The sequence below is a fragment of the Manis javanica genome, chromosome 11, assembly GCF_040802235.1.
Source record: "Manis javanica isolate MJ-LG chromosome 11, MJ_LKY, whole genome shotgun sequence".
Classification (NCBI taxonomy): domain Eukaryota; kingdom Metazoa; phylum Chordata; class Mammalia; order Pholidota; family Manidae; genus Manis; species Manis javanica.
This window is the reverse complement of record NC_133166.1, coordinates 113,997,555-114,017,332: the sequence shown is the minus strand read 5'-3', so window position 1 is coordinate 114,017,332 and position 19,778 is coordinate 113,997,555. Positions and strand designations below refer to the sequence as shown.

The 19,778-nt window shown below is 50.6% G+C and overlaps 1 protein-coding gene and 1 long non-coding RNA gene across 10 annotated transcripts; both read left to right on the top strand.

The window, feature by feature from the left end:
- Positions 1–59: 59 nt before the first annotated feature.
- On the top strand, positions 60–19,774 carry SIRT3 (sirtuin 3). Of its 9 annotated transcripts, XM_037002450.2 has the most exons (9): positions 136–205; positions 569–678; positions 2,770–2,786; positions 3,806–3,997; positions 4,084–4,316; positions 5,641–5,741; positions 16,896–17,057; positions 17,960–18,169; positions 19,198–19,774. In XM_037002450.2, the coding sequence occupies exons 1-9, from the start codon at positions 151–153 to the stop codon at positions 19,207–19,209; spliced, it is 1,092 nt and encodes a 363-aa protein (XP_036858345.2). In that variant the 5' UTR covers positions 136–150; the 3' UTR covers positions 19,210–19,774. The 9 variants fall into 9 exon arrangements, with proteins under 9 accessions (XP_073073546.1, XP_073073539.1, XP_073073543.1 ...); XM_073217440.1 differs by lacking the exon at positions 136–205 and having other exon boundaries at positions 218–678; positions 2,770–3,012; XM_073217445.1 differs by lacking the exons at positions 569–678; positions 2,770–2,786 and having other exon boundaries at positions 60–162.
- LOC140844564 (uncharacterized) lies at positions 5,752–6,870 on the top strand. Its single transcript, XR_012123092.1, has 2 exons — positions 5,752–6,425; positions 6,608–6,870. It is a non-coding gene; the product is annotated as an uncharacterized lncRNA (long non-coding RNA).
- Positions 19,775–19,778: the final 4 nt, after the last annotated feature.

Sequence of the window (19,778 nt, the reverse complement as noted above, 5' to 3'; positions counted from 1 at the left end):
ACCTTCACGCGGGCCGCTTCCCCCAGGCGCGCTGGGCGGTGCAAGAGGAGCGGGGGCGTGGCGCCGAGCAGGGGCGCGCGGGGCGGGGCCAGGCGCACGGGCTGGCACGTGACTCTCGGAGACCCGCTCGCCGGCGGGCGGTGGAGCGACATGGCGACGTGGGTTCGTCCTGCTGTTCTTTCCCTCTGGCTTTGGGCTCGGGGAGGTGAGTGGGCCTGGGCCAGCCGACCTCCGCTCGTGTGGGGCGGCAGCCCTGCGGAGCGAAGGTGGACTGCTGGGCCACCGGGCGTCTTAAGCACGCAGGGTGGCCCTGCTTGGCGGGGGGCAGCGCAGAGTCTGAAAATGCCAGGTTCCCGTCCACCAGTTGGAAGGGAGTTCCGGAGGCCACTAGTGGCTTCGGTTTCTTGTTTCTCCTGATGGGTGCTTTGGCTGCGTGCAAGCAGCACTTGTATGTTCTCTGTTGACCCTTCCACCCTTCAACTAGATTTGTTAACATTAAAAATTCGACTATCAGTAATTTTATTAGCAAAGTGAGTTTGTTTAGGAACAGCAGATAATTACAATTCAGGCCGAGCCAGCTGCTGCAGAATCCGCAGGCAATTTCAGAGAACAGATTGGAGGCACTTTCATAAAGGAAGAGTTGGGGGCTGTTCTAAGCGGAAAGCCCATTGGAGGAAGGTAGGTGTCATGTGTCCTGGATGCTCCTTGGCTGAATTGTGACAGCTTCTTATTGGCTGTGCCGTGCCTGGGGAGGTGGAAATCCCCCTGTTCCTGCTGGGAGTAAAACTTCCTTCCTTCTGGTGGAGTGCAGTTGAGGAGGTGGGTGGGCGCCACAACTCCTGCCGCATCCTCCCTGCCATGTTCTGGAGGTTCCTTTATCAGATTCCTATTGTCTAGGACCTGAGCCAAACATGTTAAACTTAAGGCTCATAGTCTTTACTCATAGTTGTTAGGACACTAATTTAGATGCGCAATCATGGTTGAATATTTAAATAAATAATGGTATATCCACTTAATGCCATCTTAAGCAGCTACTGAAAATACTGGTGTAGAGTTGAATGGATACTGACGATTCTTTTGTTTATCCAAGAAACCTTTATTCAACTCTTGTTCTGTGCCAGACTCCTTTCCTGAGGGCTGAGGATAGAGCAGGGCCAAACGCTTGCTTCCATGGAACATATTCCAGTATCAGACTCTGCAGGCAGTTGTGTGAGTGGGACATGGTCTACCAAGGGCTTCTTGAGATAGCACTCCCATTCTTGCTGCCACTCACCCGAAACAGGAGGCATGGGGTGCCTGTGGGCAGTAGTTTGGAATTTCTGCCCTTTTGAGTTGTCCCCCGTGTGTGAAATCATGCTTTATTTTCCTTTCCCAGTGTGGGTAAAATTGTAACATTTCCAGAGTATCTTGTCTGGCTTTATCTGCGTATCAATAGGCGTTCAGAGGTGGAAAGAAGTATGGCCTTAGTATATTTGCATCATTCCTCAGGGTTGGAGAGAAGTTCATCTCCATAACAATGGGTAATTACCTGGGCTGGGAGGGCTTATATGTACCCCAGAGGTGAGGGGCGGGGCTGGTTTTGCTTCTTCCGGAGCAGAGGAGACAGTCGGCCCGGGACTGCAGTTTGTGAGCAATAATATAGGGGTTTTAAACTTTATTTCTCCCTTTGACTGATTGCGGTTTTTAGAGGTATTTTGCCCCGGGATTTCCACTCCCCGGACTTACACCCAGGCAGCACCTGTGCCTGCTTCTCAGGGCCCCCTACTCCCAGTAAGTCTCATTCCTTAAAAGACATACTTTAAGTCACACCTGTAAGCATTGTCTTGATAGCTGGTAAAATTCTGTCCACCTATTTTTCACTGCCAAACGTTTTACTTACATAAATGAGAAATATACATAAAGTACTGGGAGCAATACCTTGCACTCAGTAGGCACTCAATGATGGCAACTTCTATGATAACTCTTTTTTTCCAACACCACCAACTCTCTAATTTTCCGTGGACACTGACCAGATATCCTACAAAGGTGACTCAATTCTGACATGGTCTACCCAGAGATTTGAGTCAGATCCCACAGGTCAAGGCATCCGTCCCACAAGGTGGCCCCCACTTCAGAGGCCAATCCAGGGTGTCACCTGTGCTTCTGGCCGACCAGGTAAAGTCCGAGGTTCCCAGCACCCCGACCTCGGGTTTGAGTAATTTGCTAGAGTGGCTCACAAGGCTCAGGAAACCAGTTTACTCACCAGATCACTGGTTTATTATAAAGAAAATCAAAGGGTACACATGAGCAGGCAGATGAAGAGCCACGTGGGGCGAGGTCCTGAACAAAGGAGCTGCTGTCCCTGTGGACCTTGGAGCCCTGGGGCCTGGTGCGTGGACATGTTCTGCTTCGCCAACATGGACACTCTCCAAGCCCCTTTTGGGTTTTTATGGAGGCTCCAACCTTCTAAGCGGGGAGGTTCCCCTGGCCACCGGCCCCCGTGCTTAGGGGATTTCCAAAAGTCACCCATGAGCACAAACTCAGGTGCGGGGAGAGGGGCTTGGGAGGAGTAACAAGACACCCGCTTCCGCTCGTGGCTCTCAGCTTCTCAGGACGGGGAGACCAGGTACTGTAGCGAGCTGCTCCCATTGCTCTCGTCCTCGGGAAATGCCAAGGGTTTGGGGAGCTGGGAGCCGTGGATGAAGACCAAGTACGTGTTTATTATGAATTGTGATACCACAACTTCCTTCTCATTCCTTTTTTTGTTTCTCATAATAATTTGCACTTAAGACGACCTCTGTAAGTGGGTGAGTGGAGCCGGAGCATTCTCTTCTGACCAGCTGGCCACCTTTCATTGGGAAACCCCATTGGAGACTTCGCCAGCTTAGGACTGCCTTGATGGGTGCTTGAGGCGAGTCTGACACAGCGGATGGAGAAGCTATGGGCATCTCTGCAGGAGCGAGGGAGGAGGGGGCAGCACTGCCCTTCCTGGTGGGCTTATTTCCTGTGCTTCCTGCTGGGAGGTTCGAAGCTGTAGGTCTGAAAGACTGTAAACCACTCACTCCCTTGCTCTTTGGCTTTTGCAGCTGAGGCTCAGGGCTTTGAGTGACTTGACACAGGCAGCCAGCTAGGGCACTGCGTCTCCTTTGGTACCCTCAGCTCTGCACATAAACACGACTTCCCTTGTCACATGCCTCTTTCTCTTGACATACCTTTCAGAGGTCTGTTCTTTTGAAAACCAAGACAGTGCTCTATGTGACTGGAGGTGACAGCACGGGAGCATGCAAGTGAACTGAATGGCAAGCAAGTCCCCCAGGTGGCATGTGAGAGGCAGCTGTGTATGACTGCAGGAAGGGAAGTGGTGGCAGGCACCCTAAAAGGAGTGGGGAGCCAGAGGGGCCACCTACCAGAAAAGGGTGGCATGACTCCTCCTCGGGTTCAGCAGTGGCTTCATGAAGGAGGTGGTATTGGGTCCTCGCCTTGGCTCAGGGAGTGGACGTGCTGAGGTAGAGAAAGGTCACTTCAGGCAGGGGAGCTGGGTGGGGTATGCTGGACTAGGCCGTCAGCGTCTGTGGGAAGCAGAGCGTGGCTGGGGAGTAGGGTGTGAAAGGAATCAGTCTGTGCAGGGATTTTACAACATGGATTTTCTAAGAAGCAGAAGAAAAGTGGAAAAGACAAGGCAAACAGTAAGTTAGGGTCATGTCCCTAGAAGATAAGCTCTCAGTCATCCTGACGTGTATTAAAAGGTGTGCATTTGGGGTGCTTATTTCTCGCTTGTAGGACAAATGAGTAAGGGAAATACGCTCAGTTTCCTGTTTTTTGTCAGTATTACAGGTGGAAGAAGGCCCATCTCTCTCTCTGCTAATGCCTCAAGCATCTTTGGAAGTGGAGGCGACAGGAAGGAGGAGAAGCTTTTTCTGCCAGATGTGGCTGAGCTGATCCGAGCTGGAGCCTGCCAGAGGGTGGTGGGCATGGTGGGGGCGGGCATCAGCACACCCAGCGGGATCCCGGACTTCAGGTGCCCCACGCTCCTCCTGGGCCCCTGGGGGTTGCCCTGCATCCTGCCCTCGCCTAAAGCTCAGAGCCCCTAGCTTCTCTCTGCAGATCTCCAGGGAGCGGCCTGTACAGCAACCTGGGGCAGTATGACATCCCGTACCCCGAGGCCATCTTCGATCTCTCTTTCTTCCACCACAACCCGAAGCCATTCTTCGCTTTGGCCAGGGAGCTGCACCCCGGGAAGTACAGGCCCAATGTCACTCACTACTTCTTCCGACTGCTGCATGACAAGGGGCTGCTTCTGCGGCTGTACACACAGAACATCGACGGGCTGGAGAGAGGTGAGCTCTCCGGCCTCTCACGCCTGCCCTCCTGTGGGAAGGGCTCAGCTATCTGCTGTCAGGTGGGGCTGCGGCCTCCTCATGACTGATTTGAGCCTTTGTCCCCAACGGAAGGGTCTGCTGTGTGTTCGAGGCTCACTGCTAAGATCTCACCTGCAGACCCATTTTTGTGGTATGCCTGCCAGGCTGTGAGCTTTGGATAGAAGTAAAGATGAGACATAGGGAGCTTCTAGTTTTGCTGAGCTGATACAATGATTTCCTTGTAAAAAAGTTTATTATGGAATTTTCTGAGCACACAGAAATGAAACGAGGGAGGTAATGAGTCCTCATGCCAACATCACCTTGTCACACCAGGCCTTGTTCCATCTATGTCCTCCCCCACTCTGCCCTGCAGTCCTGGGTTATTGGGAAGCAGATCCCTCCCAGATTTAACTGGTAAATAATGCATGAACCCATCAACAGGTATTTCTAGAAGATAACTTTTAACACATAGCTTTGACATCTTTATCACACAAATCACTAATTACTTTATAGCATCAGACTTTGTGCGTGATGGTTTCTCAGCTGTCTAGATGGTGACCACATCCAGGGACTTGCAGATGGTGCCGACCTCTGGCTGTACATTGCAGGGAAGCATTTACTGGGCCTTTTTCTTACATACAGTGATGCGGAAGGTCCTGACAGTCGGCTGCCAGCGAGTCAGCAGCCCAGCCAGGCTGCATGTGTCTTGAGATTTGACAGGAGTCACCTTGACTCCAGGAACATGTTTCCTTGCCAGATGATTCTGGAACCACGTTCAGCTTGGAACCACATAGACATCTGTGGGGTGATGGCCTCTCCTGGAGATGCAGCAGTGCATCCTGTGGGGTGGTGGGAGCATCTGGCTGTGGGCTTCAGCGTCGTGGTTGGGACAGCGAAGGGGGCAGGGGGCAGTGCCTGCAGTCGGGACCAAGTCTGCCTTCCACAGCTTCTCAGAAGCTGACAGTGGGGACGTGAGTTTGGAAGCAGAGTTTTCAGGAAACATATTTATATTATTTTCTAACTTGGTAACTTGCTGTCTATAGATTAGAAAATGTTTTCCCTGGGATTAGATTAATTTTATCTGAATTTATATCAAATGTTTCTTTGTTTTAACTGTGACTGGCTCCATCTGGAAGTCCTCCTTCCAGTGCTAGTTCTGGTCAGTGGGGTGCCATCTGTAGGTGATAGAGGCTTCCACTAAGGGCTGTGACTCTTGAGGGTCCTGCCAAGCCCAGAGATGGTGATTTGGGGCTTGTATGCCCACCCTGGAGGCAGCAGCTCTTAGCTTTGGTTTGAATTTCAGTGTCTGGAATCCCTGCCTCAAAACTGGTTGAAGCGCACGGGTCCTTTGCCTCCGCCACCTGCACTGTCTGCCGGAGACCCTGCCCAGGGAAGGACTTCTGGGTGAGTTGTCACGTGGGTGGTTCTCTCCCTTCTGTGCTTTGCAGTGGGAGTGATCTGGAGAAATAGTATTTTGTAAGCATCACATTGGGAGGACAGCAGAACAGTAATAGTGTGAAAATGTTATTTTTAAAATAGAGCAATACATATTGTAAAAATTAAGGCTGTACAGAATGCAGGAAAAAAGGAATTTCCCTTCAGTCGGTGCCTATAGGCCACTTTTAAGTTTGCTGTACAGTGTTTCAGGCCTTTTAAAAACTATGCACACATACACACATACCTGTGTACCTATAGTACATGGTTACTATTTTTTTTTTCAGTAATGGGATCATTAAGCTTAATATTCTACAACTTGCTTTGTTAGCAAGCAACATGGACATCTTATGTTTATATCTACATCTCTGCTTACGGTTTTAGTAACTATGGATTATTACTGAGGCATCTTTTCTGATGTTTGTAATTTTTGCTGTTAAATACAACGTAGCAGTGATATCCATGCTCACACCCCTGTGTACTTTGGGAATATTTCCATAGGATGGTTTCTTTGGGTAGAATAGGATGGAGGGGAGAATCTTAAGTAAAAATGAAACTGAAGTGCCAGCGTGGCAGAGGACTCTGTCTGTGCTTCTTGTTGAGGAGAAACAGCATAGAATTCACCATTGCAGAGTGGGCGCGTCCCTGACACCGGTACGTTCAGTGCTGTGCGGCCGCCGTCTCGGTAAATCCCGCAACACCTCATCCTGCAGCCACTAGCCAACCTCATTTTCTCCCTCCCCCGAGCCCCTGGCCGCCACTGACCCCCCACCGCCCACAGTGTCGCCTTTTCCAGAGTGTCACAGAGGGGCTCACACAGCGCGTGGCCTTCCCAGGTCGGCTTCTCCTCCGTGGTCCTGTGCGTGTGAGGGCCCTCGTGTGTTTTCCTGGCCCGGTGGCGCGTCTCTCTTTAGTGCAGAATAACACCCGTCGTCGGTCTGGCCCATGGTCTGTCCGTCACCTGTGAGGGACGCCTCGGTTGCTTCCAGGTTTGGCAGTTACGGATAAATCTGCTGTAAACATCCGTGTGTGGGGTTTGGTGTGGACGTAGTTGTCAGCTTCTGTGTAAATGCAAGGAATGTGATTGCTGGATCGCGTGGTAAGAGTGTGTCTGGCTTTGTAAGGAACCGTCAAACTGTCTTCTGGCGCAACCGTACCACCTGCGGCCCCACCTGCGGCGAGTGGGGGTCCCTGCCTCACCTCGTCCTCGCCAGCATTTGGGGTCTCAGTGTTCCGGATTTTGGCCACTCTCATAGGTACAGTGTGGTGGGGTCTCATGGGTGTTTAATTTGCACTCATCTCCCTGGCGACTCAGATGTGGAACATCTTTAATGTGTGCATTCGCCATCTTGTGTCTGGTTAGGTGTCTGTTGTGGATTTTGGCCCATTTCTTAATTGGGCTGCTCATTTTCTTAATGTTGAGTTGTGATTTCCCACTTGTCCAACACCAAATGCAATGGTGTGTTTGTTTCCCTTCATATATGTGTAAGGGTAACAGTATTATACACTGCAGTAATAGTAGTATAATTTCATTTGAGCACCCGGATCTGATGCCAATGTGTGTAAGTATGCGGGAGGGGGTCTTCCCACATAAACTTACACCAGGCAATTCTTGAACACCAGGAGCGTGTCTGAGAACTCAACTCAATTCTGATGCTATCCGCCTGGAGACAGCACCAGATTCCCCAGGTTAGGGGCTCCGTCCTGCAAGACTGCCCCCCACCCCCGACTCCAGGTGCTGGTCTCAAGCCCCCGGCAGGTCCCTGTGCTTTTGACCTCCCGGCTACAGATTGGAGGGTTCCACAGCCTCCTGCTCAGGTGCAATTAATTTGCTAGAGCGGCTCACAGAACTCGGGAAAACACTTATAAAGAATCCCATGAAGGATATAAGTTAACAGCCACATGAAGAGAGACGAAGGGCAAGGTCCCAAATAAAGGAGCTTCTGTCCTCCTGGAGCGTGGGGCCGGGCTCCATGGCAGGTGAAGACGTCTGGTTCCCCAGGCATAGAAGCTCTCTCCGACCAAGAAGCAGGATCCAACCGAGCAGAGCAGAACAGACAGCGAGCGCAAAGCCTCTTCTCATGGGTTTTGTGAGGGTGTCTTTGCGTAGTCACGATGGACTAAATCATTGGCCGTTAGCTGGTACAGCCTCCAGCGCCCGCCCTCGGATGGGAGTCCCGAAGTCTCTCCTGAACATGACAGAAACACCCATTTCACCTTTAAGACTCCGCAGTGTTTTCAGGAACTGTGGATGAAGACCAAATATACCCGAGAAATAATGTATTTGGTCATCTGAGTGACCAAACGTGTTTCTTATAACTCATTATATCACATGAGTTTTAAGGGTTCTTGCATTGGGTAACAGTCCGTCATCACTTAGGTCTCTTGCAAAGATTTGCTTCCAGTTTGCGGCTCGTCTTCTCATTCTCTGGATGGTGTCTTTTATACAGCAGAAGTGTTTAATACAGTCTGACTTGTCGTGTATATTTTTCAATGTTGTTGGACCTGAAAACTCATTGCCAAACCCCAAATCACCTAGATTTTCTCCTGTTACCTTTTAGAAGTTGACTGTTCCACGTTTTACATTCAGGCCCTTGAAGGCATAAGTCCGTGACTAGGTTCACTGTTCTGCGTGTGGGTGTTGCTCACTGTGACGACTCTTCTGTCGGGGTCTGCGGTTGGCCCTTCTTCCTGTAACTGGCACGGAGTGGTGCCACTGCCCCTTCCCTCACCATGTCAGTGAGGCTTCCATTGATCAGTTTTCCTGTTTCCCCCTTTCTTGGAAAGCACCGCTGATCGAGGGTCAGGTGTTCTTAATTCAGTGGCCTTTTGTCCCTAAGTGCTAGGAAGGACTTTTCTTGGGTGGCATGTCCCACATCAGGGAAACTACAGTTTGGAAACCTACTGAGGTCACATTCAAATAACGAGGAGGGCGAGAAGGGAGAACTCGCAGGCACGTCCCATCTGAAGTGCACATATATGGAGGTCAGACGCACTGGAGGTCATCTCTGTATTGGGGGCATCGTTTTTGCCAAAGTGTAACAGGCAGTGAGTTCAGCATCCAACATAGCATGACAATTACAGATTGTGTGATGGTTCTAAGCCAGGAAGCTGGTCTGCAAATATTTATCGGTACTCTGATTTAGGGGAGAAAAGTTCTTACAGAGGCAAACCCAGAGCTGTCCGTGCCTCCCCACGTTAACTGGCCGTGAAACCAACTGCGGTATCAATACCAGAGCCGCTGAAGTTGTAAATTCAGTAACCATAAATCTGGATAAGGATCCACAGTCAGTTACTAGTCCACATGAAAAAGAGACTCGGTGAATGTTGGACCTGCTAACAGGCCTGGTCCTGATACCTCGGGGAAGCTGTCCTATCAGATGCCATCTACTTCAGTTCTGGGAAATTTTTGTTTTCAGGTCACTAGAGGGAGTTCAGGCCCAGCCAGGATTTGGTGCTCTCTTAGGATGTCATGTGACTCCAAGAGTGTTATTTTTTTGGAGTCTGACAGCACAAGCGGTGGCTAGGAGTTCCTGATGAGGCCCTTTCCAGTGAGGCTGAAGCGTCCTTCTGGGGGTGCCTTATCCAGGAGATGATGTTTCCAGGTTAGGTGTGATGCTTAAGGTCATCTCCTGGGAGTGCACTGTGAAAACACCGCTCCGCCGAGGTGTGGTCATTTTTAGCAGAGATGTCACCCTTTCATGTCCTGAAGTATATGACCTTTATCAGCTGTGAGTCAAAGGAAGCAGGGCCACGTGCGTTGGATGTCCTGGGGCACCTCAAAGGGTGACCCAGCCGCAAAGGGGTGGATCTGAGATTAGAAGGACCAGCAGCTGCACTGTTGGCCAGGGTTTGGATTGTCTACAGATCTCGCCCCGCTGACCTTACGGTGCCCTGAGCGCATACGGCTCTCCCCCGGGCCTGAGGGTGGTGTGCCCAGCGGAAGTGTAGTGAGAGCCGGCGGACAGCACGGACCCGCCAAAGCAGCTGACCGGTAAAATGGGTTCCCGATGCGCTACGAAGCTTGAGGGGGCTCCCCAGGTAGGGACGGTCCTTTCTAGCAGAATTTTGGCCAGAGAAGAAGCAGTGGCCTGTCTACCAGGAAGAGCTTTGGTCCAGTGGGAAAGCATGCAAACCACGACTAAAACATATTTGTATCTTTGAGGTGGAGAAGCTGCATGAAACACGTTTGTGCAGACAGGTTTCCCTGGGTTGGACAGGTGGGGCAAGGAAAGTGGGCACATTCTATGACCTTATTAATATTTCACCCCAATACTGAGTCAGTAGCACTATCGTTATTTTGTCAGTAGGCCAATGGATCAATGCATGCACAGTGGTAAACAGAAAGACTTTCAGATTTTCTGGTGGGGCCAGACTGTTACTGGTCCAAGCCAAGTTCTTTTCATCAAATCGACAATTATTATATTTCTAGTATCATTATTCCTCTTCTGGGGCCAAGTGCTGGGCATCTCTGTCCACTTATTCCAAATTACCACCTGGGAGACCATCCCTTTGGAACATGCAAGGTTTGGCTGTTGGTTTCCCTGACGGCAGTGTTTCTGGCAGGAGTACCAGCAAGGTGCCTTCCTTCGGCCAACCGGGGCTGAGTCTGGAATACCCAGGAACCTTACGCCAGCCGGAGCAGCCGGCAGAAGCATGCGTCTAATAAATGTTGGCATAGGAGCCGTTTTTTATCTTATCCCCATTGGTAGTAGGGAAGCCTTGCTCTCTGCATGACTCTCTGAAGTCACGAGGTGCCCTGCCGGCACACGGGCTACCCGTGTAAATGCTGTGGTTTTACCCTTGGCTAAGGCATGAGCATGGTTAAGGGGCATCCTGTGGTGTTTCTTCAGCGGCCTTAACTAAAAGGGCGGAGGCAGGAGCGGCTCCGGGGCAAGGGTGTGTCCTGGTGCCACAGGGGCCAGGTGTTGGCTCTAACACCTTGTAGGTCGGTGACGGTCCCCATGCTTTATTGGTGAGGACCCAAGGGCGTTCCCTTACTTCTCACATAGGAAGAGGATAAAATGAAGTTATGGTGAGGGTGTCTGAGGGCAGGGGCTTATTAGGCTTCTCTTTAAGGTCCCGAAAGCTATGTCGTCCATATTTTCCAAATAATGGTCAGGTTCATTGCTTCAGTAAGGCGTATAGAGGTTGAGCCTTAAGAGGGAAGTTTGGGCCCAGTTCCAGCAGTAGGCAGCCAGCCCAGTAAAACCTTGTAAGTGGTGCTTGGTTTTAGGTTTTGGGAAGTTTGGGATGAGGCCATGAAGCCTCCCTGGATCCAAATGTAGTCGTCGTTCCGAGATCAGGTGTCCTAAGTATTGAACCTGAGTTTGAGCAAACTGCAGTTTTTCTTTGGAGACATTATGCTCCTCTAAGGCCGGAAGCTCTAACAGGCAGGTGCTGTCTTCCCGTGCAGAGGATTGAGAAGAGAGCAGGGAAGCAGACCATCTATCTGGGCGTTGGAACCGGGTGGGGCCCACAGAACACTTTCCATCCTCCAGCTCAGCCTTTAAGGGTAGTGGAAAGTAAGGGCGTCACTGTGCGGTGCAGGTGGATTGCTGTCTTTCCCAAGTGAAAGCCGAACGATGCTGGTTGCCCTTACCAGCTGGGGTGCTGTGGGTCAGTTACAGCGACTAATGTGCGTTTGGGGGAGTGGATGTCAGCAGCTTATGGGGCTCGTGTACAACAGGGTGCCAGGGGATAGCATGTAATTTACTGCTTGGAGGTCCTGGACACACCTCCATCCTTGGCCTTTGGGTTTTCTCACAGGTAAAATGGGGGTATAAGTAGGACTAGGGCATGGGATGCATGGGATGATGAGGCCCCGAGCCTGTGGTCCTCTATCCTGGGCTCAATGCCTTAAAAGGGCTTTATCCATACGGTATTGATTAATTCTTGGTACTGATTAATTTTGAGGGATCTCTTTGAATTTTAATGGGGGGTACACTGTAAATTCTGGAATATCACTGGAAGATTGGTTCGTAAGGAGGATGTGGGCTGATCCTGCAGGAACAGATGGTCAGTGCCCACGGACTCAGCTATGGTGCTGCCAGAGACAGCAGATAAAAGGTGTCAAAGTGTCATTTAAATCCCCTGGTTGGCCATCTTGATTACTAATGTCAAATTCTACATTATTTCCCCCTTTTGGGGGAAAGAAATTACAGCCTGGTATTTTTCTAAGAAATCTCGGCCCGGTCCATGAACAGGGCAGAGGAACTAAGGAGGAAGGGGTGCGTCTCTCTCCAGGGCCTAAACAAAAGGGAACAGGTTCAGAGACAGGAATCTGTTGAGGCCCCGCTGCTGGAGCCGCTCTAGTGCCCCACAGCCAGGGCTGCTTCCCTTGCCAGAGCTGAAAGTTGGGGTGTTAGCATTGCTGTTTAGGTGACTCCTCCAGGGTGTGAGCATGCTGGCTTGCCAGGTCAGCCAAATCGGAGAGGACAGATTCCAGGCCATTCAGGTCTCCATTCTGTCCTAGTCCTTTTAACTAAAAGGTTAAGACCCAGGTTTTAGCCTGTTTAATAGAGTGAAATGCTACTGGGCTGGATTCAGCGTCTAAAGAGACCAAGGTTTTCTTTGAAAATAACCTGAAGTCAGTTGTAATAGTCATGAACAGGTGCATCAGGCTTTGTACTGAAACCTGAATTTTATTCCGATCAATAGGCTTAGGAGAAGCAACTGTAATTGCTCCCTGGAGGTTTCCAGCGAGTGTTCTAGCATCTTGCCGAAAGTTAGGAGTCTGTTTCTCCTAATCCCTTTCAGGATAGGAAGTTCCCATCAGGCTGGTTTCAGCCAATACTTGGCCTGGCCGTCAGCGACAAGCATGTGGGTTAACTAATTAATATGAATCTGAGGGAACCTGTCTACAATGCTGGTGGGAATGTAAATTAGTTCAACCATTGTGGAAAGCAGTATGGAGGTTCCTCAAAAAACTAAAAGTAGAAAGAAATACCATTTGACCCAGGAATTCCACTCCTAGGAATTTACCCTAAGAATGCAGGAGCCCAGTTTCAAAAAGACATATGCACCCCTATGTTTATTGCAGCACTATTTACAATAGCCAAGAAATGGAAGCAACCTAAGTGTCCATAAGTGGATGAATGGATAAAGAAGATGTGGTACATATACACAATGGAATATTATTCAGCCATAAGAAGAAAACAAATTCTACCATTTCCAACAACATGGATGGAGCTAGAGGGTATTATCCTCAGTGAAATAGCCAGGTGGAGAAAGAGAAATACCAAATGATTTCACTCCTATGTGGAGTATAAGAACAAAGAAAGAAACTGAAGGAGCAAAACAGCAGCAGACTCAACCCAAGAATTGACTAACAGTTACCAAAGGGAAAGGGACTGGGGAGGATGGGTGCGAAGGGAGGGATAAGGGGGAATAAGGGGCATTACAATTAGGAAACACAATGTAGGGGGGGCATGGGGAGGGCTGTACAACACAGAGAAGACAAGTAGTGATTCTATAGCATATTACTACACTGATACACAGTGACTGTAATGGGGTATGTGGGGGGTAGTTGGTGATGGGGGGAGTCTAGTAACCATAATGTTGCTCATGTAACTGTAGATTAATGATACCAAAATTTAAAAAAAATCCTCAAGAAAAAATATATGAATCTGAGAAACCAGGTTGGTAAGCTTGAAAAGCTGTGTTAAGCTCAGCAAACCTATGGGTTCCTCAGTCACTCTAGGGAACTGTGACAATGGCTCAAATTTCAGCCTTAGTCCAGGGAACATGAGAAACTTGGCATTTATTGGGATCCTCAGAAGACTTAACTCTACAAGACAGGTTCTAGCCGACCAGGAGAGGAGGGAGCAGAGGAGGTGGGGACAGTGCAGAGGCAGTAAGGAAACTGTCGCTGGAGGCGGACCCTGAGCCCGAGGGGGCTGCCCCATGTCTGGGGACAAAGAAGGTGGGGGAGGGGAAGAAGAGGCCTCCCAGGCCATTTGGGCCTCTTTCAATTGTTGATTTGTGTAGTTAGTCCAGAAATTGTACCTCGCAGAGAGGCAGTTTTAGATTCCTGGTAATATTTAAAAGCTTCAAGATACCAATTGTGGGTAAAATTGTAATATTTCCAGAATATCTCACCTGGCTTTAGTACAGCAGCATATCTACAGGCGTTAAGAGGTGGAAAGAAGTATGGCTTTAGTTATTTGCATCATTCCTCAGGGGTGGAGAGAAGTTCATCTCCCTATCAGTGGGTAATTACTTGGGCAACAGAGGGCTGATCTGTACCTCTCAGGTGGGGGAGGGGGGCTGGTTTTGCTTCTGCTGGAGCAGGAGAGAGAAACGGCCCAGTCTGCAGTTTGTAAGCAATAAACAGATTTTAAACTTTATTTCTCCCTTTGACTGATTTGGTTTTAGAGGTATTTTTGCCCCCTGGATTTCCTCTCCCCAGACTGACATCAGTTAACATAGGTGCCCTGTTCAGTTTTGACTATTTTAGAGCCATGCTGTTGAATTCAGGTTTGGAGGACGCGGTGTAAGGTTGAAGGCACTGGGGGGAGGAGTGAGCACGTCGCACACTGATGACGTGCCAATGTCCCCGGCTGCCGCCCCTCCCAACCTGAAAAATGTGCCTTAGGCAGGCCAAGCCTCGCCCCACTGTACATCTAAGCTCCCCCTCCCCCTACCTTCTTTAAAAACTTGCTGTCTGCCCTGCTGGGCGCGACTTCCCAGCCTCCATTTCTGTAGATAGACTGAGAAACCTCGCCCGGGAACTGCATTCAAGTAAACTGCCGGCCCTTTGTTGCCTCTCTTCGCCTGCTTATTTCAGTTAGAATTTATCTTACACTAGGTTAGGGAGACCAAAAGTTCCCCATATTTAATAGCCATTGGTGCCCTGAATCAGTTTTAGTTATGTTGGCCCATTTAGTTAGAAGTGTGCATGAGGAGGGCTCATGGCTTTTAAACACAAAACTAGCTGTGGCCCCGGAAATGCTTTGGGGGGCCCCTCTAAGTACTTCAATGAATGGGATCCTGTTCCTGAGCGGTTTTCCTGTGGAGCAATAAGGACTATTCCTAAGCAGCACAGCTCCACAGTCCGGTTCCAGAAAGGAATTGGACCAAAGGCCAAACAAGTAGTGTCAGAAAGAACAAGGCCTTAAAGCAGGTCCCAAATACAGCCTGGGGAGCTCAAAAGGCAAAGACGGCGGAACTCAAAATCCAGGAGAGAACTGACCCTCCTGCTCCGGGGTCGGCAGGGAAGCAGCGAGCTCTCGGCTGTGGGCACCTCACCTGTGTGCTCACAAGCCCCAGAGCTCTTTGGGGTATTTTCTGGGTCCCACTTCTGACACCAGGTAACGTTTCCCTTAAAACTGTTACCCATTTTGCCAGCAAAATGGGCTTGTTCAGGAACAGCAGAGAATTTCGGAACAAGCAAGCAATGGCAAAACCCTAGGCAGGTCCAGCAAAGGAGAGGGATGTTATTTAATGGAAAAGAAGGAGGAAGTTGGGAGGGAGTGTTACGAAGGAAGTCCACCGGAGAAAGGCAAGAACCCAGGGTGGTGATGGCTCCTCACTGGTAGAGGTAGTCAGTCCCTTGCAGGGGATGCCGTGTGCATCTTGCCCTGTTGGGGCTGTAATCGGTGAGTGTTCGTTTCTGTTGGGGTTTATAAATGAGATTTTTCCTGTAACTGAAGTGGCAGGGTTGGGCTCCCTCCTCTGGCCTCTGGACTCCAGTTTGGTGAGGTTTCCCTTTATTTGTTTATTTTTTTCACAAAGCCTAGTTCTAGCACCGGTTGCTCAGCAAACTCTTTGCTCCCTGGCATCGCCTTGGCTCCTTTGTCAAAGGTGAGGGAGTGTTTCTGTGGCGGCCCTTCTCCTGGCCCGTCTGCTGTCCCGCCGATCTGTTTCTCGGCAGCACCGCCATTGGGGGCTGTCCCTCCAGCTCTGCTCTCCTTCGGCACTGTGCTGGCTCTCCCGGGTCTTCTGACTCCCTGTAGACGTTAGAGTCAGTTTGTCACTGTCTGTTCTCTGCACGTTCTCAGAACTTCTCTCTTTGTCTTTGGGATTTTGGACTTTACTGTGGTGTGTCTGTATGTGGATGTTTATTCTGCTTTAAATTTGTAAGGTTTTCCGCATCTGTGTTTTTGTATCTTTTATCATTGCTGGAACTGTCCATCATCCGTTTAGACACTGACCCACCCCACCCCACCGCTGGAACGCAGATTAGACACGCCAGTAGATGCTCTCACCCTCTTGCCTGCAGGTGCTGGCCGCCCCTCTGCATGTTCCATTCTGAGAAATTCCCTTTGATCTATTTCCAGTTTATCAGTATTCTACTCTGCTGTGCAGAGTAAAAGCCCTTCCACCAGTTTTTGTTTTCATTACTCTACTTTTTATTACTGAGTGTTCTGTTTGGTTATGTTTGGTTTTTCAAATCTGCTACATTATTTTTTATACCTCCAATACACATTTCTAGACTGTCTCATTTTTCCTTAAACATAAATAGAGCTTTAACCTTATCTGATAACATCTGAAGTCTTTCTGTAGTCGGCTTCGTTTACCCATTGTTTCTACGGGGTCTCTCTGGGTTCATCCTGCGAAGTAAATCCCATTAGCCGTGAAGGTGCGTCTCTGCCAAATGCTTCTTCCTTGGGCTGCCTCCTCTCACGCTGAATCAGGGGTGGTGGGGTGCAGGAGCACCGTGCCTTCTCTGCGCTTTGGCCCGCCAGGAGGAGCAGTGGCAAATGCTGTTTCTTATGCCTCCAGCCAGTGGATTGAAGCTGATCTGAATGTCTTCCAGTCACTGTCACTTCAGCTCAAATCAGGGATCCGTGTCACACCACCTTATAGGCCAGATGCCTACAGCATGCCTTCTGTGTAAACTTTCGAGTTATTTCCTTAGCACTTGGGTGTCTCTGGTGACCACCCAGGGTGCAGGGGCCATGTGGTCTCCAGGATGTGCCTCCAAGTTTTGGTGGTATATGAAGCAAAACTGACAAAATGTGCACAGTTGCTGGAGCCCGGCTCATTGTCTACCTTGAGGCTCATCATACTACCCTCGGTTACAGTGAAAGCCTGAAAATGTCTCCAGGTGCTCTTGCCTTTTCCTTTTAAAGTGTGCTGTGAGATCTTCCTTGGGCCCATTTTTTGTTTGTGTTGCCCCAGGCCGACGTGATGGAGGGCCGGGTGCCCTGCTGCCCGGTCTGCACTGGCATTGTGAAGCCGGACATCGTGTTCTTCGGGGAGCTGCTACCCCAGAGGTTCATGCTGCATGTCGTTGATTTCCCCATGGCAGATCTGCTGCTCATCCTTGGGACTTCCCTGGAGGTTCGTCAGCAGACCTGGTGGCGCACAGAGTGTGTGGGGAGGAGGCTGGCGGCCGGGGCAGCGGAGGTGGGGGCTGGTGGGGTGGGCCCCAGGTGCTCAGGAGGTGAGTTGAAGGTGAGGGTGCCAGCTAAGGAGACACTGCCGGTGTCCCACGGACCATGTGTGACAGGTGAGGAGAAGCCAGCAGTGATGGGCGTGAAGGACAGCAGTCAGATGTTCTGACCCTCTGGTGCCAATTCATGAACGAACGGGGACAGCATTTCCTCCATGCAGTGCCTTCCCCTGCTCCATTATTTAAGAACTGTCCTTTTAAAATCCTTAATCTATTTGAATTTTTTTCGGTGATGGCAGGAATTGAGCGTTTTCCTCCCAGATAAAGGGCCAGTCTCAATAGCATGTAGTAATCTCCATTTTTTACCTTATTACTCAAGTGAAAATTTCATTTGGGAGCTGGATGAAGAAGCCCAAAGGCGCCGAGTGAGGCCTCTCAGGAGGTCTAGATGGTGAAGGCTGTGGAGGTGGGACAACCACCTTGTCTGTGGGCACGTCAGGACCCTCGGTGTGGGACCAGGTCCTTGGCAGACAGACGGGCGGTGTTGTGTGAAGCTGGTGTGCTGGCACAAGATGGGGTGGGGGGAGGGCAGCTCAGACTGTGCGTCCTTGCTGGAGCTGAGCCCGCATGAGTCTGGGCGGGGGACCCGCAGAGTCAGGTGTGGGGAGCAGAAAGGTGGACGTGGATGGAGGGTGGAAGTGAGGCGTCGGGACCAGACAGCTGCAGCACGACTGGAAGAGGGGGGCTGTGGGTCCTCCCTGTGTCTATCTCACCAGTCCGTGCCGTCCCCCCAAGGCCCTTAGGGGCTTGGGGTTGGGCACCATGTCCTCACGTTTGGGCCGTTTTCCAGGTGGAGCCCTTTGCCAGCTTGTCTGAGGCTGTGGGAAGCTCGGTGCCCCGACTGCTCATCAACCGGGACCTGGTGGGGCCCTTGGCTTGGCGTCCTCGCCGTAGGGACGTGGTTGAGCTGGGGGATGTGGTGTGCAGCGTGGAAAAGCTGGTGGAGCTTCTGGGCTGGACGGAGGAGATCCAGGGGCTCATGCGGCGGGAAGAAGGGAAGGTAAAGAGGCCATCTGGGGGGCTGCCCCCTCACCGCTGCGGCGTCTGGACCCCATGTCAAACTATTTGGCTAGAGCAGTAGTAGCTGATCCTGGCAGGCAGTCCTGCGCCAGGTGCTGCCCGGCCTCTCTGGAGTTTTGAATCGGGTCTTGTGATTCTAACCACCTGTTTGGAGGTGGAGAACCTGGCACCAAGTGGACAGGGATGGGGAGAGGATGGCAGGTCCAGGCCACCTGGAGTTTGCACCCCATCACGTCAGTTGCAAGGCTAACTAAGGATAAGAGGCTTCACACCTCTGATAAGAGGTATCCAACTTCATTCACTGTTACGTCCACCCTTTCATCTCCCTGTGGCCCCTATGGCTCATATATAGGCTGGTGCCATTTCCCATCTCATTATATGCAGGGAAATGAGGCCCTGTGAATGTCACAGTGACTTTGCTGGGTCACTTTATGGAAGCAGCAAATCTGGCTAATGCTGAAGCTTGCACTGTACACGTGAGAGGCAGCAGGTGTTTGCCCACAGGGCAGCCGCCCGGCAGCTGTCCGGGGCCCCTGCAGCCTCTCTACTTGGTACTTCCATACAACAGCAAGACTAAGTCGAGTGGCCCCTGTGGATTTTTGGAAGTACTTCTGTGGGATTTTACCTGTGCTATTTTCTGGTTTCACAGACATTTATGTAAAGTGGGGTGTCATTTTTATTTATTTAAATTTTGTTTTAGAGTTGCTCTTCAAGAATAAACATCGGATGAATTCTAGTCTTGAGTTACTTTTCCAAGCAGTGACAGTTCTCGAGCATGTGAGCTTCAGCACATCTCAGGTGGCTACTTAAACCAAAGAGCCAAAAGGCACCCCATTTAGCTACCCAGCTTTGTAAGCCCAGTTGGCATCGTCTTCACTCAGCTCAACAGCAATATACGTAGAGAGAAAAGTGTCCCTTTTAGGAGAGTTGGAGTCCCGACGCTGAGATCTGCAGGCCCGCCCAGGTGTGCTTTTCGGTAACTGATTGCTCTTCTCCCCTGTGTTCCAGCTCAATGGATGAGCAAGAGGGTGATGGCTGCCCCCGCACCGGAAATGGTTTCATGGCGGGGTCACTGCCCATTTCTGGTGCGATCGTATGCCTGGACAGCCTGGGCAGCTTTATAAACTTCGGGAGAACCACATGTGCCCCGAGGAATGGAGCTTGAGGTTGCCACGGGACGTCTGCCCTGTTTCGAGCTCTGCGCTGATGGATGGTTGAGTTTATGCTGAGCCACACTAGCCACCAAGGAGCTGCCTGGCCTACCTTTATGCTGTTTAGTATCAGTCTGCTGAAGCTGTTCGTGCCAAAAGCTGCCCTCTGGGGTGACCCTTTTGAACTCAGACTGGCTGGAATCCCAGATTGGTTCCACTCTTACTATGTCCAGACCTCCAGCTGAAGGGCAGGCTCAGCATTTCTGCCTGTTAGACCGTCATGGACCACACAGCCTGTCACATTCTACAGTGTGGTCCTGGGTCCCAAGAAATGCACTAGGGTCTTCTAGCATGTTGATCTCCGTGGTAGAGTTGTTTCTAATTACAGAAAGTTTGCCCTTCATTTCTGGCATGAAATACACTTTAAAGATTGAGCAT